This window comes from Pezoporus occidentalis, unplaced genomic scaffold (genome assembly GCF_034315485.1).
Source record: "Pezoporus occidentalis ecotype Australia unplaced genomic scaffold, CSIRO_AGI_Poc_V1 ctg183, whole genome shotgun sequence".
Classification (NCBI taxonomy): domain Eukaryota; kingdom Metazoa; phylum Chordata; class Aves; order Psittaciformes; family Psittacidae; genus Pezoporus; species Pezoporus occidentalis.
Window position 1 is genome coordinate 132,849 of NW_026913673.1, and position 24,346 is coordinate 157,194.

The 24,346-nt window shown below is 41.0% G+C and overlaps 2 protein-coding genes across 7 annotated transcripts in view; both read right to left on the reverse strand.

Annotated features, from left to right (window-relative positions):
• The window catches only part of PITPNM3 (PITPNM family member 3), a 72,656-nt gene extending 64,937 nt beyond the window's left edge, over positions 1-7,719 (reverse strand). Inside the window, exons 1-2 of the mRNA XM_062615605.1 lie at positions 7,656-7,719; positions 6,336-6,468 (exon numbers count right to left, since the gene is read on the reverse strand). The gene's annotated coding sequence lies outside the window, so the exon portion shown is untranslated. The remainder of the gene's footprint in view (positions 1-6,335; positions 6,469-7,655) is intronic.
• On the reverse strand, positions 7,535-24,320 carry KIAA0753 (KIAA0753 ortholog). Of its 6 annotated transcripts, none has more exons than XM_062615613.1 (15): positions 24,263-24,320; positions 23,370-23,513; positions 22,342-22,945; positions 21,519-21,625; positions 21,162-21,224; positions 20,136-20,351; positions 18,993-19,203; positions 17,833-18,032; positions 15,329-15,498; positions 14,197-14,284; positions 12,726-12,899; positions 11,603-11,684; positions 9,559-9,679; positions 9,177-9,401; positions 7,535-8,043 (listed from the first exon to the last, which is right to left on the reverse strand). In XM_062615613.1, the coding sequence occupies exons 2-15, from the start codon at positions 23,457-23,459 to the stop codon at positions 7,926-7,928; spliced, it is 2,469 nt and encodes an 822-aa protein (XP_062471597.1). In that variant the 5' UTR covers positions 23,460-23,513; positions 24,263-24,320; the 3' UTR covers positions 7,535-7,925. The 6 variants fall into 6 exon arrangements, 5 of the variants coding, with proteins under 5 accessions (XP_062471597.1, XP_062471598.1, XP_062471600.1 ...); XM_062615614.1 differs by lacking the exon at positions 24,263-24,320 and having other exon boundaries at positions 7,535-7,742; positions 7,897-8,043; positions 23,370-23,690; XM_062615616.1 differs by lacking the exon at positions 24,263-24,320 and having other exon boundaries at positions 17,833-18,029; positions 23,370-23,689.
• Between the last annotated feature and the right edge of the window lie 26 nt (positions 24,321-24,346).

Below are 24,346 nucleotides of genomic sequence, written 5' to 3' on the forward strand. Positions count from 1 at the left end.
CCCTCTTATTTATCAGTACCATTAAGAGAAGGCTACGGAACCATCTGTGTAATGCATGGGAGAAACAACGTCAAGCATGCAGAAACTATGCTTCTAAGGCTGAGACTTTCAAGCTCCTTCATGGGCCTCAGGCTCAGCTACTCCAGGTCACAGTCAGCCTTTCCTCTTCTATGACAAAAGGGAGTTTGACAAATTTTTGACGCTCTTCATCCTGGTGAGTTTTCAAAAAACATTACTGGACTGCAAATATTTTTTTCCCCTGCCTCCTTGGCACAACTCACTTCATATTTCCTTTTGGCCCCAGCCAGGTGCATTAAGCAGACATTCACGGTATTCAGATGTTTGGGTAAGATTCAACCCAGCAGCAAGGTTGTTGTGGAGAGAGACTTGCCTCTTCCACTTGTTCTGCTTCTGCATAATTCACTGCCTAAAGAGTCAGTGCCGCACTGCCCACAGGACTAAACATACACAAGGCAAAATAAATCCATCGCATCTTTCCCCACAGCACTGACACTGATCCAGAGCCTTGCCCTCTCTGGGCCTAGACAGCAAGCCTCTGCTGGTCTTAGACTGGTAATGGGGCTGGACTCCTTCTTAGCAAAACTCACAAGGTAGAAGAGGTCACTAACTTTCACCCCAGCCCTGGGGAATGCTGGCTGTGCCAGCAGGAAAAGTCCACGCCTGCAACTGTTTCCAGGCTGTTTGTCATCTTCTAGAAATGGACTGAAATCTGGATTAGAAGACAAGTTTATTTGGGCTTAGATTCAGAGACAAAACGCAGCATCAACAGCTTTGTCACAAAGCAGAAAAGCAAAGTCCCTGGACCTCAAGAGCATATATTTTAGAGCCTGCACACCACCACTCCACAACCTACCCCCAAAACCCAAGGCTAGCGAGGGCTGCTGAAGAAGCAAAAGATGATGTTTCAGAAAGGGAACAAACGTGCTAGTTGCTGACTTTGATTTCTTTGTATTATTCTCTGAGCAGCCTTCATCTCATACAGTTGGTTCTATTTCAGGCAGATTTTGGGACACTCTAAGAGACAGCTTAAGGAGCTGCCTCTATGGAATTGCTCAGCTTGATCTCCCTGGAGCATCTCAGTTTGGGTCCATTGGAACAGCGCTCTTTATTTTTCACTAACACTGTGGACTTCCTGTTCTGTGCCAGCTCAAAAAGTGACAAATTGCTACAGTGAGTTAAAAAAATAAGAGGAAAAAGAGAGTCAGCATATGCATTTTAAGAGGTTTATTAATAACTGACACGGATGGTGCCACCTCCTGCTGATATAATCATTGTTAAGCATGTGCTCCTGAGGTGGTTAGAAACCTATACTGGAAGTCTTAACAGAAAGAGCTTTTCTTTCTTTGCCTTTTAAAGAAGCTTACTTGCTCTATATCTCCTTCCTGCTCACCCTGTTCTGGCTGGCTGGGTCTTTCCTCAGCCTAAATACTCAGACTGGTTGCAGAGGCAGGAGAGGGAAGCCAGAGGGATAGGGATTGAGGGAGAAAGCAGCAGCAGCCTTACATTTACCTTAATTCATGCTACGTAGTTTCACATTCAGAACAAGCTTCTTTTCCCAATTAGACAACAGCCAATTGTGTAGGGCATTACCTTTCATTTGAATTTCAGCCACATTTACAAACCTCAGAGACAAATGCGATTTCCAGTGAAAACACCTTGATTGTGAACTAGCTTTTTACAATATAAAGGCCAGGTTCTTTGCAGTTGCCCCAAACAGAAGGCCAACTTCTGACAACTGCTGAGCTCTAAGCGCAAACTGAAATTGCAGGAGTTTGTCTCTACCAAGAATTTGTTGGAACAACCGAAGACCCACTCCTCAGAAATGAACCCTCCTAACACTGCTATTCTGATGTGTGACTCACAGAAGGAAAGGAATAGCCAAACATAAAAGATTAAACCAGTTCAATAAATAAATGAGACTCAGACTTCCACCAGAGGTCAAAGCCTGCAGAAATCTGGCATTGCTGCATTTCTATCAGGCAGATGCAAGTGAGACGTCTTAAGCTTTTGTTCTGCTTGTTACAAGGGTGAGCAAAACTTCCCAGAAGACACAGAGGGTGGCAGCAGAAAAAGAATAGCAATTTATTATTTTTTTTAATCAGCATTTTCTGCCCATGACTTCAGCAGCACTGGTTGTTCTCTTGCTTTGCATTTGGTTTGATCAAGATAATTTCTCTCTACCACTTGCTCAGGGACAACTGCATTACAGAATAAGAATTCAGACAGGTGTAACCAACTGATAACCAATTGGCACTGCTTTCATTTCAAAGAGAGTAAACTCCAAAGGCATCTTGCACAGCCTGATGTACATCTTTCCTATTAATATAAATCAAGATCTAACAAACACCAATACAAAAATGAAATGGGCCTAACGAAGTTAATGCACATTACCAGAAACAGCCAGTTTCCCTTTCAGCTGTCAGCTGAGAGGACAGACTAAGGAGACACTGGTTTTCCTGGTCAAGCCTACTACGATTTCCAATCCCCTCCTTTCTCATCATCTATTTTTACATAACCTGCCCACAGAGACAGGCTTTGTGGTACGTCAGGTATGAACAGCCCAGACGTGCCCGAGAACGAGCTGAGCAGAACACAACAGTCCATTCAGGTACCCTCATGGGGCTCACTGTACAAAGAGCAGCTGGTGCCAGATCAGCACTGCCGAGTTGCTGATGGCCTCAGAGCTGTCTTCAGCTGGGCCAGATCAGCTTTCTGCTGTCAGCCCACAGACCTGCTAAGCCCAAAGCTGCTACTGCTGCAGCACAGGGTGCAGGGCACGGGGCTGACATGGTTCCTTCTGGCCTCAGCACCTTGAAACACCAGCCAAAAAACTCCGTTGATGTAGTTTGATTTCCAGTTCAAACACAGCCTGCAGAGAGGCTCTGTGCAGCTCCTAATCCCACGCAGACCCCTGCTGAAGGACTTCTACAACTACAGGGATAATGTAGGGTACAATGGGGAATGGACAGACATTTTACTCACAAAATTATTTAAGTTATAGCCTTTCCTGGCCTCCAAGCCTATTAAACCTTACTGTTTCCTCAACTCTGACACAAATACAAACAGAAAGCCAAAACCTTTCCCAAAAAAGGAAACAAAGGAATTCTAATCAGCTAACACAGAAAAATCTTCTTTATAGGACACCCTCTCTCCTTCCCCCTCTCCCCACATCTAGGTCTTCCACAATTAATAAGCCCACCTTACATCACACAGTGACCAGGCTGAGCTTAAACAAAGGGCTTAGCAGGCTAGAGCATCCCTCAAGCTTTCAGTCCTGCAGGTTTATTCCCTCACGACAGGGTGGTGGTATACACTGATCCAGCCCTTTCAGATCAGGGCTGCATTCACTCCCAGCCAAGCAGGCTGGCACAAGGTCAGGTTTATGTAATGGGGTTACAAGAAACAGCACTGAAACAGATCCTTAAGGGAATCAATGACATCCAGTCCCTATTGATTTTAGTGTGAGGCCAAAGTGGTACCAAACAGCTTCAAAAATCACCAGAGTGAGCCTGGCTCTGGCTCCACAGAGCTTTAGGGTATTAGAGGGTGGAAGATGAATGCTTAATGCATAAGAAAAGGTTACAGTTCTCACTATATACAAAGTACCACTAAAAAAACTCTGTTATCTAGGTCCTGAGAAAACATTCCTAACAGCTAATTGAGCATGATTTGAGAGATACTAGGGCATAATTCATGCTTTCTCTTTATTCCATTCCTCCCCCAGTTCTCATGCTATTCTAAGCCTGTCCACCATGTATTTCCCAGAAGAAGTCTACCTACACCAGCCTCTAGAGAACTGGCCTGCTCCAGAAATCTGAGCTCAGAGCAGGGACCAGTCTCACTCCTCCAGCTGGTTCCCAGGCAGTTTTCTCAGTCCCAGAAGGAAATACACAAAGTATTCCAGCAATGCCTTCTGCAGAGAGAGGTGGAAACAGCAAGTACATGGCCCCACACAGTCCCAGGCTGCAGCGTTGTCACCCTGGTTACCTGCTCATACAGGCTAGAACCAGTAACAGCAATCACTGCAGCTGTGGCTAGTCCAACCCAGCTGGCTCCTTTACTCCCACACAGGACTATGGACTCTCACCTTCTCATGGCTACTGTAAGATTGCTTTGTCTTAGCCCCTTGAACCACTAACCACAGCAGCAGCACCATTACCTGTGGCATGTACCCCACTTTGTAGCATGACCCTTGTCTTCTGTGAGCGCGCCTTTGGCACAGACTGAAAATACAAATCTCCACTGAGGGAAAATGAGGCAAAAGTAAAGCACTGACTGCAACCTTGATGCAGTGGGACCATATTCTGTATTGGTTTTAAAGCTGGAATCTATAGCTAGATTTACTAGCTGTATGTGGTACAGTAGGAATTTGATTGAAGGAAAACTCATGTAGTTCATGAATTAGGTCAGAGTTCAGCAATTTTTACACACATCTTGGCAAATCAGGGAGCTGCTTGAAAGAACATTTAAAATGAAAGTAAATATATTAAAAATCAGTCCTTAAAAAATACTGCTCAGTCCTTTTACCAACATGTTGCAACCTCTGTTATGAAAAAGACAACAGGCAGACACTACCACACACACAAAGCAAAACAAAACAGATGACAAATGACCATTTGGGACCACTGTCCTTCACCCTGCTTCTTTTTAATCAGACCAGACTACCATCTTAAAACATAAAGTGCAATCTAGTACTTCAAACATGCTGTAAGAGAGAATGTGGTGTCATTTGAGGAAAAAAAAACAAACCAACAAACTTAATTATGTTCTTCGAGGACATACTTAGAGAAGACATACTGTAGCAGATCTTGTCTTTAGCAGGTAACTGATGGGCACACACATCATGAACAGAGCCCCTTTACTCATGGACACACACATCATGAACAGAGCCCCTTTTCCTGTTGCTGCTGAATATGTTTTCAAAGAAAAAAAAAATTACAACCAAACCACCAAAACCAAAAAATCCCCATTTATTTTTCCTTCAAGGAAAGTAGTCCATAGAGAAGCAGGATGTGCAGAAAGTTCACCTCCAGGAGTAACCCAGAGACATAGCAAGCCAAAGAAGAACAGAGTTCAATTATGCTCTTACACTGACATTACTGGAAGTTGAATTAGGTCCAGCATTAGTAGAAAACAGCAGCTCTCCAAAGCACTGGTAGAGCAGCCGCTGTTGCCATAACTACCTCACTCCCAGAAGCACGCGATTTAATTCCTATGGTTAAATATTTACAGGGCAGATTGTATGATTTCAGGAGCTGCAGGAGCAGCTCATAGAATGCAAATCTGTCTTCAAGGTCCTCACAGAGGATTTCTGGAGTCACCCCTCAGCTTCCTGCTTCGTTGCTCCCTGCACACGTGGTTATCCACCAGGAAGGAGGAGCACAGCTGCCCCAGGAGGGAGGACAAGCTGGGAGCCAAGGGTGCTCATGGCACAGCCTGGAAAAGTGAGCACACCAGCAGGACACAGTCCCACAGCACCTCAACAAGGCAGGAGGACGACAGTCACAGGTTGCACCAACAGTCCAGGCATCATCAGACCACAAAGCTAAGGAGTTAGAGTCAAGGTCAAGCAAGTCTGGATGAGCAGGGACCAAGGAGGACATGGCTGTACCTGCAGCACAACTTCAAGCAAGGACCAGGGATTTGCCTGACTACAAAGAGGACTCTTGGCCACAGGCAGAGGTCCCAGGCAGGCTAGGCAGGGCGGTTAATGCCTGTTGGTGCACCCAGTATATGGCACTGCCCTTGCACCAAACTGATATTCTTCTACCAGCCATCACCTAAGTCACCCTGACCCACTCTATACACTTAAATTCTACTTCAGCTACATATGACTGCAGCAATTGGTATTTGCTGGAGTCATCCACATGCCTATAGAACTACTGAATTCTTTCATGCTGTTTTTGCATCATCCTTCTCATAGCTCTGACACTGAAGAAACTTACTGTGACAAGAATTATGTATGTGCATAATGTTTTCCAGCTCAATGCCAGTTTGTCCCTTAGGAAAAATGACATGCAGACTCACCTTCAGATGAATCCCTACAATTATGAAATTTCTTAAAATAGAAACTTTGCAATTGTCTAGCTTGCCTGTGCAAATAATGCATTACAGAATCCTTTAGTTAAACTCCTTAGGAAGGACCAAAGAGTGTGAAAGTCAGGATCCTACCTAAAGCCTTCACTATCCACACATCTCTGCTCCAAGGCAGCACACAAATGCCACAAAATTCTCATCCAGAATAAAAGTTCACTTTGGCATCAGCAGTCAGAGGATACCATGGTACCATGGGATTTAAGAGGAAGTACATTTACCTTGACAGATGACCACATTGCTTCAAGGCATATGGTTGGTAGTCGGACTCATGTAATGCTGCAACATACTCCCTTGCATGTTGGGTGCTGACTATTCCAAACAGGTTCAGATGGAAGTTCTCTTAAATTAAAACTAAGTTCAGGCCTAAGAAACAAGTGCAGTTTATTAGAAAATTAAATACCTTGAAAACACTTTGACAAGCATGTGTATATATATGTATACATACATAGAGACACTATGATTTTAAGTCTTTTGGACTTAAAACCACACTTACCTCTATAACCTCAGAAATAAAAAAGGTAGTGTTGAAATTACACAAAACAGTAAACCAGGCTTCAATTAAAACAATCATTTTTAAAATGTATGTTCTAATTAGAGGAAATAAAAATAATCTTAGAAGGTTAAAAATTATTCTGTTATAGGTTGAACAGTATAGGAGAAAATAAATTTGTCAAAGGAAACAAACTGTCATGTTGGGGTTTGAGTTACCTCAAGGGCTGAATACTACCGTAAATAATTATTACTCACTGCTCCCTCCCAAACTAGCACTTTGATTACTTGAAATAAACAATTCAACATTGCCAACTGTTCATTTATTTTGTTGTTCTCTTTATCTGTGGGATTCTTAAGAGTAAGTAATGAGGTTGGATCACTAAATACTGATAAAGTAATAGTATTTTAGAGTAACTTGAGGGGAAAAAAAGGGAAGAAAGTCTCCATGATATGCTTCTATTGAAAGGTCTCGTTTGTCTGTGTATAATGTACTAATGATATTCAGAAATCAGCAGAAGAGGTACTACATTCAGAAGCTGACTGCAAGAGTCCAATCAGGCTGGTGGCCTGTGAGCATGAGGAGCGACAAGTGTTTACATCAAATTAATGCTGTGCCATGAAAATCCTTCCTTTGGATAGCCACGTCCTCAAAAGAACCAACCCTAGCATATATGCTAAGTGTGGTGGTCAGACAACATGTTTCTCACATGATTCTGAAAGCCCTAAACAGCGAATTAAACAGCTTTTACTCTGGACTGTTCCATCTTGGCTTTAGAGATACCAGTGATGCTTCATTCTTCCAACACAACTATCAGATATATTCAACTAGTTTAACTAAGAGCACTAAACAACCCCACAGCTCCCTTCTGAGGTAGATAAGGCAGATTCTCTCCACTTTAAAGCAGAAAACTGAGGCGCAGTACAGCTAAGTCGATGACATTGCTTGAACCCAGTCGTTCTCCCAGTATTTTATTCTATTAAGAAAATCGTACATCAAAATGAATGAATACAGGCATACAAACAGATCAGTATTCTTATCAAAATACATAAACTTTACCTACCACAGTTTACTTCATTCTGTTGAAACACTGGCTAAAAACACAAAGGTCCTGACAAATGCAGTATAACAAAATCTGAAAAGGAAAACATTATGATAATGGTCTTATAAAAACCTCAGGTGAATCCTTTACGGATTCAATTCCTTTGTTGAACAGAATCCCACAGATTTCTAAAAAGCACAAAAATTACATCATCTGATAAGACCATTACAACCGAGGCTAACGTTACACTTGATAATGGGGCAGATCTGAAAGCCTTTACTGCTCTGGCTGCAAAAACTCGGATGTGAATACAGCTTCTGCATAATCCTCACAGACATCCTGCAGCTCTGCTGCCACATCACACAGGGCTTCTTCTGTTAACTGCTCTGCAAGACTGAGGGAGAGGAAAAGGAAAAGGTTCAGAAAGTAAACTTCCAAATTCCAGGCATTCATTCCACTGCTACAAATGCTCCAATTTCAAAAGGCAAATATCCATGTTTTTTCGTGCTTTCTACTGTTTAGCCCAAGAAAATAGGTGATACATGTTCTGATGTGTGTTGCATAAGATGACAGAAATTCTATCCTCAGTCTGGGTCATAGGAAAGGACACACTTTGAGTTAAAGTGTTAAGAGATCTCAGTTGTTTTGTTTTTTCAAGCTCTTAGATACTCATCCTGCTGTAGGAATAAGAGTTGACATGCTGTGGTGCTCATCCAAAGGCCACTGAAGCAAATAGGAAGCTTCTTACTGATTTCAGCTGCCACCGAACCAGGCCTTACTGAAAGCAATAAAGTTTAAGAAAAAAGCGAGCAAAGAAATTTCACTTTCCAGTGATCTCTGGAGCACTGTAACAAATGTTACAGAAGGGAAAACTATTTTAGTGTAAGAACCCAATTGCTTACTGGCCTCTTGAAAACCGCTCTTCAGTTTTGCATATATTCTAAAATACCATAAGTTAGTCTGTTAGTCTTCCTAAGATCTTCTGACCGTGGCACAGGAGCGTTTTACGGAAAAAGATTCGTAATGCCCTCTGGTGGTAAGGATAAGTCAATGAAGCATGCTGTACAGCATTGGAGTTTAATTCCAAGGAACACCGCGTATCACATAGCAACAGTGGAATTCAGCTGTCAGGAGAAATTACTGCCATTTCATTCATCTGCCAATCCCAAGAAGGTGCCAGTCCTTGAACTACCCATCATCACACCAACTGCAAACAGGAGTACAGTTTAGAAGGCAGAATGACAGTACTGAGAACTGACAAGGCATATTTCAGGGAGATTCAAATGGAGTGGTCTAACCACAGTTACTAAAACCTCTGCCTAATTGGGCAAACCATCACCACACATGATCAACTTCACGCAGGCAAATAATCTCAAATATTGCAGGACCTGTTCTGGGAAACACTAATGCAGATGCCAAATGCCACTCAAATGAGCTGTATTACTGATTTCAATGCTACCGAAGGACAGAAAAACCTGTCCAGCAGCTGATACATTCACATCAGAAACACAAAGATACTTCACATACCTCTCAGCAATCTGCCATGGATTGAAACTGCCTACTGCCTCATGGGAAATAAGCTTTAAGTGATGCGTGTATCTGCTGTTATAATCCAAGATGCTCTGGAGCATATGTTTTGGCACAGAAAGAGACACACAGCCCTCTTTCTGTAGAGAATTACAAGTCAAGGGTGGCAGAATGTCATTTCCAGATTGCAGTTGCTCCTCTGCTTCTTTGTTTTCATCAGTACCACTGGAAAAATGAAATAGTTATTAAGCCAGAACTAGATTTCTAGTATCTTTTTGTATGACCAGAAAATCTCTTCAAACAGTAACAACAACTTTAAAGTAATGAAGACACACAGCTGATATACACCACAGCCTAGGGCAGGGCCAAATATTCTACTTACTTGCCATCAAAAGGTTTTTCAAATAAAATGTCGGTTTCTGGCTCTGTGCATCTGGTTACTGTGGTTATTTGAATTGGAGGAGGAGATGCAGTTCTGTCAGCAATTGATGCAATTTGCTGTTCTAGAAGGAAGAAAATAACATTTCAAATTGTTTCTTTGGAAGAGAAAAAGTACATTTACTGCAGGTAGGTCCTCACAAAGACTTTTGTTTCTTTTAAGGGAAAGTCTTTCAGATAAGTAAAGTACTGAACATCCTAATATGGATGTTCAATGTAGAATTTCCAAGAGTTCAGTGTATTAAAGCTGGGCATTTTAGAAACCCTACCTTTAGTACAGTTTGTTGTGTCAGTGGGCACTTCTACTGAAGAGCGAAAATACCACTCTAAAACTAGTGTAATGTATTGAGCTTGGCAGTAAATCCAAGACATGGGAAAAAAAATCCAACAAGATTTGGGCTAAGCCTTCACCAGTCTTATTCTGAGATTTTCCAACTGGTATAAAACAACACCATTCCATTAAAGTCAGTATGTGATCAGATACTCAGCTGAAAAAAAAATATCAGTGTAGCTTCACTATTGTACTCAATCTAATAGTAAGATAAAGAGCAGAGCAGAAGGCTGGGGAAAAACAAGCAGCATAAGTCATTCTTATTAGCATGCCACTGTGGCAAACAATATTAAAGTATATACAGTTATGTATGGAATCATCAAGCTATTGTTTGGAATGCTACCTTTCACTGGTGAACAATTTCCAACCAGTATTACTTTGGTCCTTCTCAATTAAAAATTGATGTGAAAAGTTAGTTGTTTTTCATCTGAAGGACTTTACATTGTTTCATTTATTTTTCTATCCAATAAAAACAAGCAAGAAAAATGTGGTTAATGTGAACTGGGAGCATCAAAATCACAGTTTTCTTTCAAGGATTAATTTTTTTTTGCTGAAGCATGTTAGAGAGTGAATTCTGTAGAGGAAAAGACCAGATGTTCTGAGGCTGTAAAAATTAAACTTGCATGTACACTACAAGATCTAAAACTAGTATCATCATCACTTGAAAGGAATAAGGAACAAGAAAAATCTTCTAAGCTTAAGTAATTTAATATTATCAATTATGTATTCCCAGAAAAACATTAAACTGTCATGGGTTCACTCCTATCTTAATATTTACCTAACATTTACTCTTGAACTCTAAACCATTTAAACCAATAGTTTATTAAAATAAAGGGGGGAAAGGGAAGAAATAGGAGAAGCAAACTAGAAGGTAAGTATCTATTTGCTCCTGCCTAAGCAAATTGACAGCAAGACAGAGACTTCATACCTCACCTCAGCCTGTGAACTCTAGTTTGGAAATCATTAGCATGAAAATGATTACTGCTAAGTAATTAATGGTGTTTCAAAGAAATCAAGTCAAATGAGGACACACTAAATACTCTTCTCAAGATTAAGATTTACAGATTTGCCAGTATCTCAAAACTGAAGACAGACAAATCATGCAGGGCTTAACAAGAAAACAAGTAAAGTGGCTTTAGGATTAGACCTTAGTGGCTTTAGGATTAGGCCTCAGATTTAGACAGTAAACTAGCTGTCCTCTGCAGTAAATTCAAGTAGTGAATTGGAGTGTATGTACCTATGGAATATCACCTTCACTGCATGAAAATCATTACATTTTAGTAGAAAGCATAGAAGCTAAGGAATGCAAAAGCCTAGAAAAGGGACAACATTCAAAGTTACTTGATGATTGGAAGAATGTGTTAAAGATTCCTATCCTTCAGGTAAATTGCACTAGCAGCGTTTTCCACCTAAATGCAGCCCCAACAAAGGCAATTAGAAAATGGCAGCCAGTTCTCAGAAGAAATTCTTCCCCATTACAATACTGATTTTAGAACTAGATTTTAGAAATAGTCCTCTGAAAGGAGTACCTATAGTAAAAAAATGTGTCTGGATGGTGTTATTTGACCATACATAATCAAATTATTTTTACTTCACAATATATTAATTTAAAGATATAAATTACAGAAAAAACAAGTTGTATTAAAAAGACACTTACCCATTTTGTCTTCCTGGGCCCAGAACTCCAAATCACTGTAGACAATGTGGGTGAATCTCCTGCGTACAGCCTCCTGGTATCTCTGGTTTTGAACATACAAATTCCATCAATTAACACAGTTAGCAGTTCAGCTGTACTGATTGTTTTGACGCAATCAGAAAGCAGGTCATGATCCTCTGTGGTCAAAGTAGGCTTATTTTGCCTAGTTAACACACAAAAGCAGTAGGGGTGTGAAATCACAGATACTCCTCTCATTCAAAATGCCATACTTGGAAGATGTAACTAGTCAGTAGCACGACAACTGTTCCCATTTCAGCTCAACAGCAGCTAGCCAAAAAACAGAAGAGCCCTCAGGCATTCCTGCCTTACTACCAACAGAGAAATCAAATGTGTGCTTAAGTGCCTTATATGATAAAGACACTACACAATGTAAACTTCATGCTTCCAAGTTACAAATAGATCTCTAGAAGCAAATGGCACTAAGCTCTGTAGATCTGCATTACAATATATTTCACTGAACAGGAAGGTTGAAATGGGACTTGAACCAGAAACTGTGGGAAAGCTGATAAAAAATTAATGAACTTTTTCATTTATTGCTTTAAGTCAAGGAAATTATAACCTCATTATATTTACACAGAAAGATGGATAAATAAGGGCACAGATAACCATGTATTTGTCCAACTTTCCCCATGCTGCCCTGTGAAATATTCTGAATTGTCAGAGCGTATTTCCTCAAGATGCTCATGCTCCTGGAATACTGGGATCCCAGAGCACACAAAAAAAAAAATCATATTCAAATACTTTCCAATCTGGGAGACAATCAACATAATCACCATACTGATTGTCTCATTCACATATTACCCAAGCCATAAAGTCTTGAGCTGGGAAGCAAACTCAGGTCTAAGGGCTCTAAAGCTAGCAATAAAACCATTAGGGAAAACCTTCTTCCATTCTCACAGTGTTTTGCTGGAAGCCCAAACTCCTTCCAAGTCTTTCATTTGAGGCACTGACCCAGTCAGACCTTGCTTTATTTAAGAATGTTGATATTTACAGTTATTACAACTTATGGGTAGTAAACTAGAAATTAGCACTAATGAGACCACCCAAGAGAGAAAAATCTTACTTCAATTTCTTCCATTCTTTCCAACATTGACTCCAGACTGTGAGTGTCAGCCACAGGCAGAGCATTGCTCTGGAGTCGCTCATGCTGCTCCATACTCCGCAGTTCCTGAGCAGTATCTTCCAAAAGATCATCCAATAGCTTTTTACTCAGAATATCTGCATTTGCTGCAACCTGCTATTAAAACAAAACAAAAAAACAAACCACCACCAAACCAAACCAACCAATAAAACTAAAACAATCCCCCCCTGCAATGCAAGAAAGAAAGGAAAAAACCCAACCAAAAAAGCCCCAAGCAACTGAGGAGAAAGAACATTTCTTTCAGAAGCTCATGGAAATAATCCAATTACCATTCAACTTTTCCTTTCAATGAAGTTCCAAATAAATTTTCGACCCATACAACAAGCCAAATCAATAAAACCAATAAAACCAATAAAACCAATGAATATGGAAAACGCTTGCTACACAACTTTGTTCCCAAATAGAAGACAAAACTATTACAGGTTCAGAGATCACCCAGGAATTCAATAAAGTGAAGCAAAGGCCCTCATCTTACAAAACACTACACACACGTTTAACTCCTCATACAGGAACAGCCTCAGAGCAGCTCCAGATGGTCAAAAGTAAACATACAGGATCCAGGCTACAGCTGTAGCTTTCAGATATGTCCAATTTTGCCAGTTAGCAATTTCATTATTCATTTACCTATATTACTTTAAAAGAAAACATCTTTTCCCTTAAGCAACTGCATTCATTCAAGGTCACATCAAGGAAAAAAAAAGGAAAAAAAAAAGAAGATAATGTTAGAAAGAGCTTTTTCATTGTTTCATATTGTATGTGGTTACCAAACAATACTTTAGAAGGCACATTTTTAAAGATATGGCTTATGTAAGTTGAAATTGCTAAGTCTGGCAAATCAGTAATACACTTCCAGACGCATTCTGCAATATGGCAAAGATTAAAAGTCATCTTAAATGTCAAACAGCTTTACTCTATGACATACAGATAGAATACACCCTCTCATATGTACGAGTTAAAAGGTGGTTTATAAATGAAGAATCCTTCAAATGACAGTTTGTTTCCAAGGAGAGACTAGTCATTAATATTACTAGTCCAAATTTATTTAGTCATTAAATATGGTATTATAAGAATTACTGAGCCAATCTTATCAAGTTCAGTCACGTTCAGCATGGGACTGTTACAACCACTCAAAACCAATTTAAAAATGCATCTACTTGATAAGAAGCTAACAAAAAAAAAAAAAAAGGAAAATTTAACACAGCTTTGCCGAAGTCCATTACTCCATTCAAGGCCCACACACTGAAATGGAAATACACTCTCCAAATGTCCAAAACTCTGTTGACTACATAAATACGATTTGAAAAGTTGAAAAGATACTGTGCTGCCCCTATATAAATCTTTTTTCAGCTCTAAAGGCATCCTGCAAACAGTGGCATGAGCTTGACTGTACTACCTGTGTCCTCTCTAACAGAGGTTCTAAGGGCTCCTGCACTGCCTTCTCAGCTCTGTTTGCGTACTGGGCTGGAGAAGCACTCCGTGACCTATGCAAAAAAGAACAAATGACAATGCCATCCTGAAACTTGGTATGACAACAGGAACTTTAAAAAAACCCACATAAATGTCCTTTTCTGGGGACTGGTGGAGTGGTGAGGAGATGACGTCACATCTGACATCATTTATTAGTTCTTCAAATCAAATAACTACTTTTGTATTTTTTTCAGTTCTCCACTGCTAAGGCCAGTGAGAACCTTCACTCTTCCTGAAGTTTCTGCTTCAGGTCATGCTAGTCTGGAAAAATAAAACAGCAGTGTAGAGAATTACAAAATGGACATTTTAACAACTGAAGAATGAAATAATGTGATTCTGAATATTAGTTTAGAAAACTTGCAAAACACTTTAGAGACAAAATTAATGGTGACTTTAACACCATATACACCAGAAAATTCTACTGAGAACCAGGGATCGTGAGTTACATTTCTGCTACTGGCAAACAGGCAACTTCATGACTACTCACAAACACTGCCTGGAACACAGGCTCCTTGTCTTACCGTGCACACTTCTTAGTACAGATCCAGCAGCTAGATCAGCATGTGGATCTCCTGCTCCAATTGCCACAGACAGTAGTTCCAAAACTAGTATGGGGAGTCCTGGTCCAGTATGACAAACATAGCTTAAAATAAATAAGCCTGCACTCTATTACTGGCTAGGACAAAGATATATACTCTGTCTTTTTTGGAACAGGGAAATATTTCCCTTCTTAGCATGGTGCTGTGAATATCCATTCTGCATACTGCGTGTTTCAGTCAATGCCCTGCCTAGCACAGTTTGGAGGTGACTTTGAGACAATACTTGCACCTGATCCAGAAAAAAAATCATAAAGCAATGGCTCTTCCCAGGCTGTATGTACAAGACTACTTTGTGCCAACTGGGGGAAGCATACAACTAGCAGGCAGCAACCTGTGCTGTGCCGCCTGCCTTTATGGCCTGACAGCCAGGCCAAATCCATCCCACTTACTAGTACAGATACAGCAGCATTTCCACAGGAAAGCAGGGTAAAGACAGGTTCTACTTCTCTGTGAACATACCGCTTAGGTGTAACAGCTGGGTGTGCAGGGTTTGGAGGCATGCAGGGTATTCTACTCCCCTTAGCAAGTTGTTTGTTCTCTTTTAGCTGGAAAGCTATAGTTGTCTCTTGAAATCGGGCATGCTTTCCTTGAGGCTGTATCTCTCTTGATTTTAGAGATTTTGGTGTTCCCTTAAAATAAACACAAGCACATAAAAAACACATATTCCAGTTGTTGAATTTTTAAAGTATTTTACATTCTGCTTCAGAATTTGTCTTGAAGTCCTGCCTACTTGCTTTGTTGCACAGTTGACACGACTTAAAGGGAAGTACAACTGTGCCTGAAGAGAACATATGCTTAATCCTATAACTCTTATCTTTGCAAACAGTTCCAAGATTTCCAATGTTGCCCTTCATGGGAAAAAACTTATTTTCAGATTTTCACGCTTATATTTGACATTAACTTGGAATAGTTCCAAACAGGTTTCCACAATAACATTTTGTTCAGCCATGAAAATAAAATATCACCATATTTGTATTTACTACAAGGACTCTTAGACTCGTCCCCTCAGTATGAATTACTGCAATGTTTAACCTTCCTGCTCACCAGCTGCATGGATAGATATGGGAAGCAGTAAAAGTTACATACATATACATCTATGTTTCAGTAGTAATCTGATTTTCAAGCTGAAGGCGATACTCTAAGGGGGAAAAAAAAAGGGGGGGTAGGCCTTTAATAATAATGAAAAAAAAACCTCAAAAATGCTCCAAAACAAAAAAAACAAACAAAAAAAAACCCAAACAAAAAAAAACAACAGAAAAGGCCCCACAAATTCACAAACTATTTGCAAAAGTTCCTTTTTTTTTTTTTTTTTTTAAGACCCTGAAATATTCTGTAAAGAACTCACTTGTTTCTATTACAGAAGCCCCTGGCTGCTTGCAAGGACTTAAAAAGAAACCAGAATTTGCACTGAAGTTTTATAATTTCTGTAACCATGAAGTAAAATGTCCCACATGACATCCTTGTCTCTAAATTGGAGACGTCAATTTGATAGGTGGACCACTCGATGGACAAAGAACTAGCTGGATGGCCGCACACAAACAGTTGTGGTCAATAGCTCAATGTCCAGCTGGAGACCAGTAACCAGTGGTGTCCCTCAGGGATCGGTGTTGGGACCGGTCTTGTTCAACATCTTTGTCACTGACATGGACATTGGGATTGAGTGCGCCCTCAGCAAGTTTGCCAATGACACCAGGCTGTGTGGTTCGGTTGATACCCTGGAGGGAAGGAATGCCATCCAGAGGGACCTCGACACGCTTGTGAGGTGGGCTGATGCCAACCCTATGAAGTTTAACCATGACAAGTGCGAGGTCCTACACCTGGGTTGGAGCAATCCCAGGCACAGCTACAGGTTGGGCAGAGAAGAGATTCAGAGCAGCCCTGTGGAGAAGGACTTGGGAGCGTTGGTTGATGAGAAACTGAACATGAGCCGGCTTCAGTGTGTGCTTGCAGCCCAGAAAGCAACCGTATCCTGGGCTGCATCAACAGGAGCGTGACCAGCAGGTTGAAGGAGGTGATCCTGCCCCTCTACTCTGCTCTTGTGAGACCTCACCTGGAGCATTGTGTGCAGTTCTGGTGTCCTCAACATAAAAAGGACATGGAATTGTTGGAACAAGTCCAGAGGAGGCCACGAGGATGATCAGGGGACTGAAGCACCTCCCGTATGAAGACAGGCTGAGGAAGTTGGGGCTGTTCAGCCTGGAGAAGAGAAGCTGCGTGGAGACCTCATAGCAGCCTTCCAGTATCTGAAGGGGGCCTATAGGGATGCTGGGGAGGGACTCTTCATTAGGGACTGTAGTGATAGGACAAGGGGTAATGGGTTAAAACTCAAACAGGAGAAGTTTAGACTGAATATAAGGAGGAAGTTCTTTACTGTAAGGGTGGTTAGGCACTGGAATGGGTTGCCCAAAGCCAGGCTGGACAGAGCCTAGGGTGATACGGTTTAGTGTGAGGTGTGAGTGTGAGTTTAGGGGGGTTGGAACTTGATGATCTCAAGGTCCTTCCCAACCCTAACTATTGTATGATTCTATGATTCTAAATTTGCCCAACTTATCTCCTCATACCAACATTAATATTAATACAACATTACCACTGATTGCATTTTTCATGACAGAGAATGACCAATAAGAGGAAAGTATTCCAGTTTTTAAACTGAAAAATAACCATGCTAATTTCAAACATGAAAATAGTTTTGGTAACAGTTTTCCTTGCTAACACAGTTACTCATTGGTCCTCGTTGTACAGTGCCTTTCCAAGCAAAGTAACACTACTTTCATAAAACATCTGATAAAATAGTCATGGCTACTAGAAATACTGTAGGCAGATGACACAGTTTATCCCTCTCTGCCTCCTAGATCGGCATAAAAAGGTTGTGAGCAAGTGCAAAGCTGGACAGTGTCTTCCATTATACAACAAATCCCAGAAGAGAAGTAGAAAAAGCATAAATTGTTTCATGACTTCTGTACCTGTGATTTTGCAGGTAATAACACACCTTTCTTCTTCAATGGGACACCTTCAAGCATGGGATCTTTTTTCATAGCTCTAGCTCTCAGCAATGCCTCTGTGCTTCCGTGTGAAGTGGCATTTTTCTCTGGAGCAGGTGGTTTACTGTCTTCTTGGAATTTATTGTGCAATATCCGAGCACAACTGCTTGGCTTCTGAACTGCTGAAATATTTGCAACATGTATCAAAAACAAGTTTTCAACTAAGCATACTTCTTGTCCTTTCCTAGGGGTAGAAAGAAATACTATTCTAGTAAAAAATCAGTATGAGGTATGAGAATGACACCCTAAAGAAGAAAACCAATTAATATAGGTTACGTAACAATGTAAGAAGCTACAATGGCTTACATGAGGTGTCAAAATACTTCAGGTGGTAAATTTATCTCTAACACCACGAGAAAGAATAAAGCCCATGTCCTTTCACATATGAAGTTAAAGAAACAAAGTATTTTATTTTTCAATAAACAAATCATTGAAATGGTTGCATGGCAAACTAATAGTGGAAAAAAAAACAGTGTCTTCAGCTTAACAATCACTTAATGTGTCTCTAGGTACTGAAACTGTGATTACTGGGCAGAAGACATTAATATACATGAACTGGCAAAAATAAAACAGAGCCACCCCCCTCAAAAGTAGAAAAACTGCACAAATCAAGGAAATTCTGAACCAAGACTCAAGTTAATCTTTTCACTGTAAACAGTTAAGCAACAATAGTTTTGTTGGAGACTTGCTAACAGTCAGCAACTCCAGAATAATGTATCGACACAGTACTATCTAGGTAGGTATTTGGAAATATTCTGTATGCATCATTAATGTCAGCTTGTAAACTGCAATGTAGGTATACCTGTGGAAAGCCAATCCAAGTTCAACCCACAGTAAAAGAAATGGAGAAAACCAGGCAGAACACGATAATAATCACAACACAGTTATAAGGAGGCTTATAAACCTGCAGGTTGACGTTCTCAGAGAACAGCTGAAAAAATGCCTAACAATGCTGCGTGAGTCTGAGGACTGCATATGAGCTGTCATGCACTTCTGACTGACAATACCTAACATACTACAAAACTGAGCAGAGGTGGCAAGTTTAACTGATAAAAATGTATTTTAGAATTCAAAATACAAACCAGTTGAGAGACTCCTGGCAGCTGGAGGTTTTCTAGGTTCTTGGCTGCGTTGTCCCTTTAAAACGAGACGTTTGTTTTCCCCTTTTGGAGATACAAGCTGCTTTCTGGATGGAAATGTCTCAGTGTTCCTTGGAGATTTGCCCTGAGATGATGAAATACACTTCTTCATTTTTTGGGGCGTTCGTTTCTTTTCCAGCAGTGAATCTAGAGCCTGCACCATATATTTAGAATGTTAATTACTCTCTCAGTAAAACTGATGTAATAGTGAGACAGAAAATTCAGAGATTCTAAGTAGCTGGAACTTTTTTGGTGTAATTCTGTTTTTTGTGGTAGCGATTATTCCTGACAGCTTGTTCCTGCAGAAGCTTCTTCCTTAAGAAGGAAAAGCTTAAACCTTACAGAAAAGACTTGTGGTTTTGTATTTACAATTGACCCCCAGCAAATTATCTGCTTACCGCATGTTCAAAAAGAAACGTACACAAAGGCTACAGACAAAACCAAAGAAAAACGACAAAAGCCCAGAGAGCTCAGGGAAGACAGACATGTCTTCCAATGACAAGTCCAAACTCAAAGAATCCTACCTCCTTTGCAATTCCCAGGCAGTCAGCACTGTTACTGTTTTCATAAGCAGTGCAGAACAATAAAAATAAAAACACAGCTCTTACAGTTAGAACAATATTTTAAGGAAAATATCTTATGACTATGGTATCAGTTGCTTTCAAGTTAATTAAAATACTGGTTTTATAACAGTTCAGGTTCCATAGGCTCTTACTTTAAAAAAAAGTAAGTCTTGTAGGTAGGAATTACAGCAGGAAATGTGAATCAGAACTTTTCTATTATACCAACATGTTTTAAGACATCAGATATCACTAACAAAAGGCATTTGAAGGGCATCAACAAGGGCGGCATCAGGTAGCTTCCATGTTTAGGATGCAAGTCTATTTTACACCACCATTACTTAGGAACACATTTACACATTTATAGATGTGAAAATACAGCCTCAACCCCCCCCCCAAAAAACTAACAGCAAAACCTCCCAAACCCCAGTTCAATATTCTGCCATTCATGAACACACAACACAATTTACAGTTTTGTATTTCACTGTCTTTTCTGCCTTAACAAAAACAGAGAGTTTTTTCTTACTTCAACTTGCAGCAAAATATCTAGGATAACATCAGAAATGGAAGAATCCACTTCTAGTTTGGAAGAACAGAGGGACAGCTGTCGAATGAGATTGCCCAGTTCCTTGTAGTGGGTAGGAATCTGCTGCTCTGTTTGATCTGTAAACTGATTGGCAAATGCCTGCAAGGCTCGTACAGCTCCTCTGTGTGCTGCCGCCAACCTGGATACTGCTCGAGACTGGAAAATGAAACATAAACGTTTTAATAGCTACAGTTTCTATGAATATTGATATTATTTGAAGAACTGTCACCAATATTACATGGAGAAACACTCAGGCTTGCAATAACTCTGACGGATATGAGGGCATTTGTGAGACAAAATAAAACAGGCATTTAAGTAACCTACTGAAGTACTACATATGAGTACTCATATCAAGTATCGTATTCAGATAAAATAGCCTGGTTATAATGCATTCAGATGTTTCCACTACCTATGCCAACAGAGTACTATAGTCATGGGCTTGATCCTGATGTGCAACAACTGCACATAGAACACTCTCCTTCCTCCGCCTTTTATTACAGAATAAAATACATGTATTGGAAAAGCACAAGAGAACAACAGGACAGTACTGGCCAAAGAACAGGCATAATCTCAGTACTATCTTTCTGAAAGATGCTGATCAGAGAAGAAAAGCACAAAGGGGCTGACAAGACTGACATCAATGGAAAGTTAGAAAAAGGCAAGAGTAGAGCCCAGCGTTATTCAGAAAAGGAATTGGAATGAAGAAGGAATTAGGAGCCACATAAAAGCAGACCAAGAGCCTTCCTCTTTGGTTTGCTGTAGATGGACAAGAACCGAGGAGAAGAGGGAAGCAGCAAAGGCAGTATCAGACCAAGTGAGACATAGTTCTGTGAGAATGAGATGAAAGGTGCAAGATACAAAGAGAATCTCACTTCTAGGGAGGGCTCAGGCGTACCCTAGACAAATTCAATTAGCTAGAAAGCTTCCTCTCAATTACTCACAGCCTGAAGGATAATTACATCTTACCTTTTTCGTATGTTTGACTTTATGAGGACTCAGTTTCTCTAAATCATCCTGAATTTCTTTTACCTGTTTATCAAGAAATAGGGGAAGAGGGGAAAGTCAGTCAGAATGAGTTCCGTGTCTATAAATGAACAATTAATCTTCACTATAATGTCCGAGTCCAGGTTTAAATTTTCCAGCAACGATGCTCATCTCTGTCCAGTCATAAGAGAAATTAGCGACACCATTCAGATCTAAACTAGAATGCTATGGAAGTTCAGAGATAAGCAGATCAAATTTCTCTTGTTTCAGTTCATTTCTGTCAAATTCATCACAATAAGCTAACTACTATGCATCCCAATTCAAAATGCTGATTCTTACCTGTTGCTGGAGCACATAAAGCACCCGAGCTGACCGTGCAGCTTGCTCCCGTCTCCTAGCGCAAACTCGCTGCTCTTTATCAGGATCTAAAATTTCTCTCTCTCCACCTAAAAAGCATGAAATGAAAAAGTTTTATGTCTTAATTTAACCTGCAAAAATCCCGATTAAGACATGAGAACAAACGAAGTTTAGCAATAAGCCTCTTTCATGCAGAACCAATACACAAGGTATCATATTTGCAGGGCTCCCTTGAGCAGTAATACAAGCTAGTTATTTTAACTCTACATCATGTTTCTATCTAGAATTTGACAAAACATTCTTATATAATATAGCCTGTTAGTTATAGCTTCCAAAGCAATACAACCTCTTAGTTTTATGACAGCAGTGGAGGTAAAGCAGTCAAAGTTAGGAACAGTTAAAACTTTCAAGTAGTTATTACAAAAGAACCAATGCGGTGTACACTGGGGCTGGCTGCCATGGAGTTGGTCTTCTTCACGGTCACCAGTATGTTGCTGGTTTGGATTTATGACTAAAAGTGTTGATAGCCCCACAGTGTTCTGGCTATCGTTGAGCAGTACTTGCACAGCACTATATCCTATCAGTGCACAGCCTGGATGTGTGCAAGAAACTGGGAGGGGACATGACCAGGACAGCTGACCCCAACTGACCAAAGGCATGTTCCACACCATGCTCAGCAATAACAAAAATGGACTTTTTTGGGAAGGAAGGTAGCCATTACTCACAGATTAGCTGGGCATTGCATCTACTTGTGGGAGGTAGTAAACGATTGCCTTGTCACCACATGACTGTTGTTGAGTCTTACCTTTTTTTGTCAATTCTTCGATTTTCTGGACATAGTTCCTCAGCTCCTTGTGCAGCCGTCGGACTTCCTGCATGTTTTTATCTTCTTTTTTGTTGATGCTTGGCTTGGGGTCTGGCCCTGTGCCATGACTGGGTGGAGAGCCCAGACCAGCTGGTATTAGCATTCCCTTATTTGGTGTATAGAGATAAACTTTAGCACCAGAGGTGGTAGTTTCCACTTTGGATGCCTGACCAAGCTTCTGCTGATATTTCAAGCAAGTCTGAGGCTTGAGTGCATTTTTATTTTCTGAGATTTCAAATACTTCAGCCTTCTGCTGTTGGGCCAACAGAGGTTTACTGGCAGCATCTCCAAATACTTGCTGTTTCACTTGCTCTTCAAGTTGTCTTCGTTTTATGTCCCTTTTGGCTAGCTGAATAGCCAATTTTAGTCTCTCTTCAGATACCACTGAAAATATGCCAGAGCTTCTCATGCTGGGGTCCTCACTTCCACTGAGATTTCTCTGATTATTGGATGCCTTCAGTTTTTCTATTATAATTGGACGGGGGTTAGAGAATCGGAGAGCCAGGTTCTCTGGAGCTGCAGGAACATTTCTGTTGAACTGGAGCTGTTCCAAAGTGTAAAAAAAAAAAAAATAACAAACAAATCTAATGTTACACAGGACACTTTCCACAGGGGATGTGCCTATAGTGTCGAAAAGTAAGGAAAACAAATGTTCTTTCATACTAGAATGCATTCTGCTGTGACAGTACTTCTTCAATGCACGCAAGGTATTCCATCCACTCGGACAAATACCATTATTCAAAATTATTTTGAATTAAGCATTTAGATCATCTTATAAATTATATTTACAGACGTGGTTACTGGTCTATACCCTCACAAAAAGGTAGTGTGAAGATTATGTATGAGAGCATCATGAAAGCAAGTATGAAGACAGCCTGCTAGTGAGCGTCAATCTCGGTCATAGTCATCGTTTTGTAACAATCACAAATGAAAGCCGATTCAGCATCGCTGCAGAAGTCAAATAATACCTGTGTTTGTAAAGCCTTTGCTTCATTCCTGTAGAGCTGGGTAGCGATTGCAAATGTAGCATCAGACACAGTTGCCTTGCTTGGTCCCATCACACAGGGTTGATGCTGAAATTCCAATTATCTGTCTTTTCCTTACAATGACAACTACAAACATAAGAAGAATCAAACATTATTTCTGCCTTTCAAAAGCAATCCCAGGTCATGCACCCCCAAGGCATGAAAAGCACAGCGTGCACTCACATGGATGGTACCAAATCCTGTCATTTAAAGTAAATTTTACAATTTATATCGTTCTTTTACATACCACCACAGAGAGCTGAGGAGCACCACTACAGACAATGAGGCTCATATCGTGAGCCACAAGATTGCTGCAGTACTTTATAGCTATTATGCACCTAAAAGGGAAATAGCATACTGCACAGTTAAGAAAACAGATCAGCACGACAGCTTAAGGCACTGCTCCAGGTACACGGTCTGTACAAAAACCATCAATGTCAAAGGAAAGCAGAACAAGGGCATGCTCGTGCCTAAAGTTTTGCAGAGGTTTAAGCTAAGGGCGATGCGTGGCGGCAGCCAGGTGCGCGTCTCCTTCATCCGCTCTGGCAATTGAAAACGAGCAGGACCCGACACGTAACGCTGTTAAAACTCTTTAAAGCGACTGAGGCTTTGCCTCTGCTCCTCACCTCGCCGCAGCTGTCCTCGGGCCTCGCACGACGCGCCCCTTGCGAGGGGGCTCCAGCCGCACAGCCCACACCCGGCCCGCCCCACTTTCCGCCTCCCCCCACGGCATCCGGACGGCCGAGACGGGCACCGGGGACCGCCCCGCGCTGCGCTGCGGGAAAGCGGGCGGGCGGGCGGACGGTGGAGCGGCCTAAGCCCGCGGTGACACCTACCGCGACGCTATTCAAACCCGCTCCTGCCGACCGCCGCCACAGGGAACGCCGGGAAGGGCGCGGAAGTACGGCGGCCGGCGAGGG

Coding starts and splice junctions, on each gene's coding strand:
- KIAA0753 (XM_062615613.1), bottom strand. CDS start 23,459: ATGGGACCAAGCAAGGCAACTGTGTCTGATGCTACATTTGCAATCGCT. Junction 15,499..17,832: donor TATTACCTGCAAAATCACAG/GTACAGAAGTCA, acceptor GTTTATTTTAAG/GGAACACCAAAATCTCTAAA. Junction 14,285..15,328: donor CCAGCTGTTACACCTAAGCG/GTATGTTCACAG, acceptor TTTTTTGCATAG/GTCACGGAGTGCTTCTCCAG.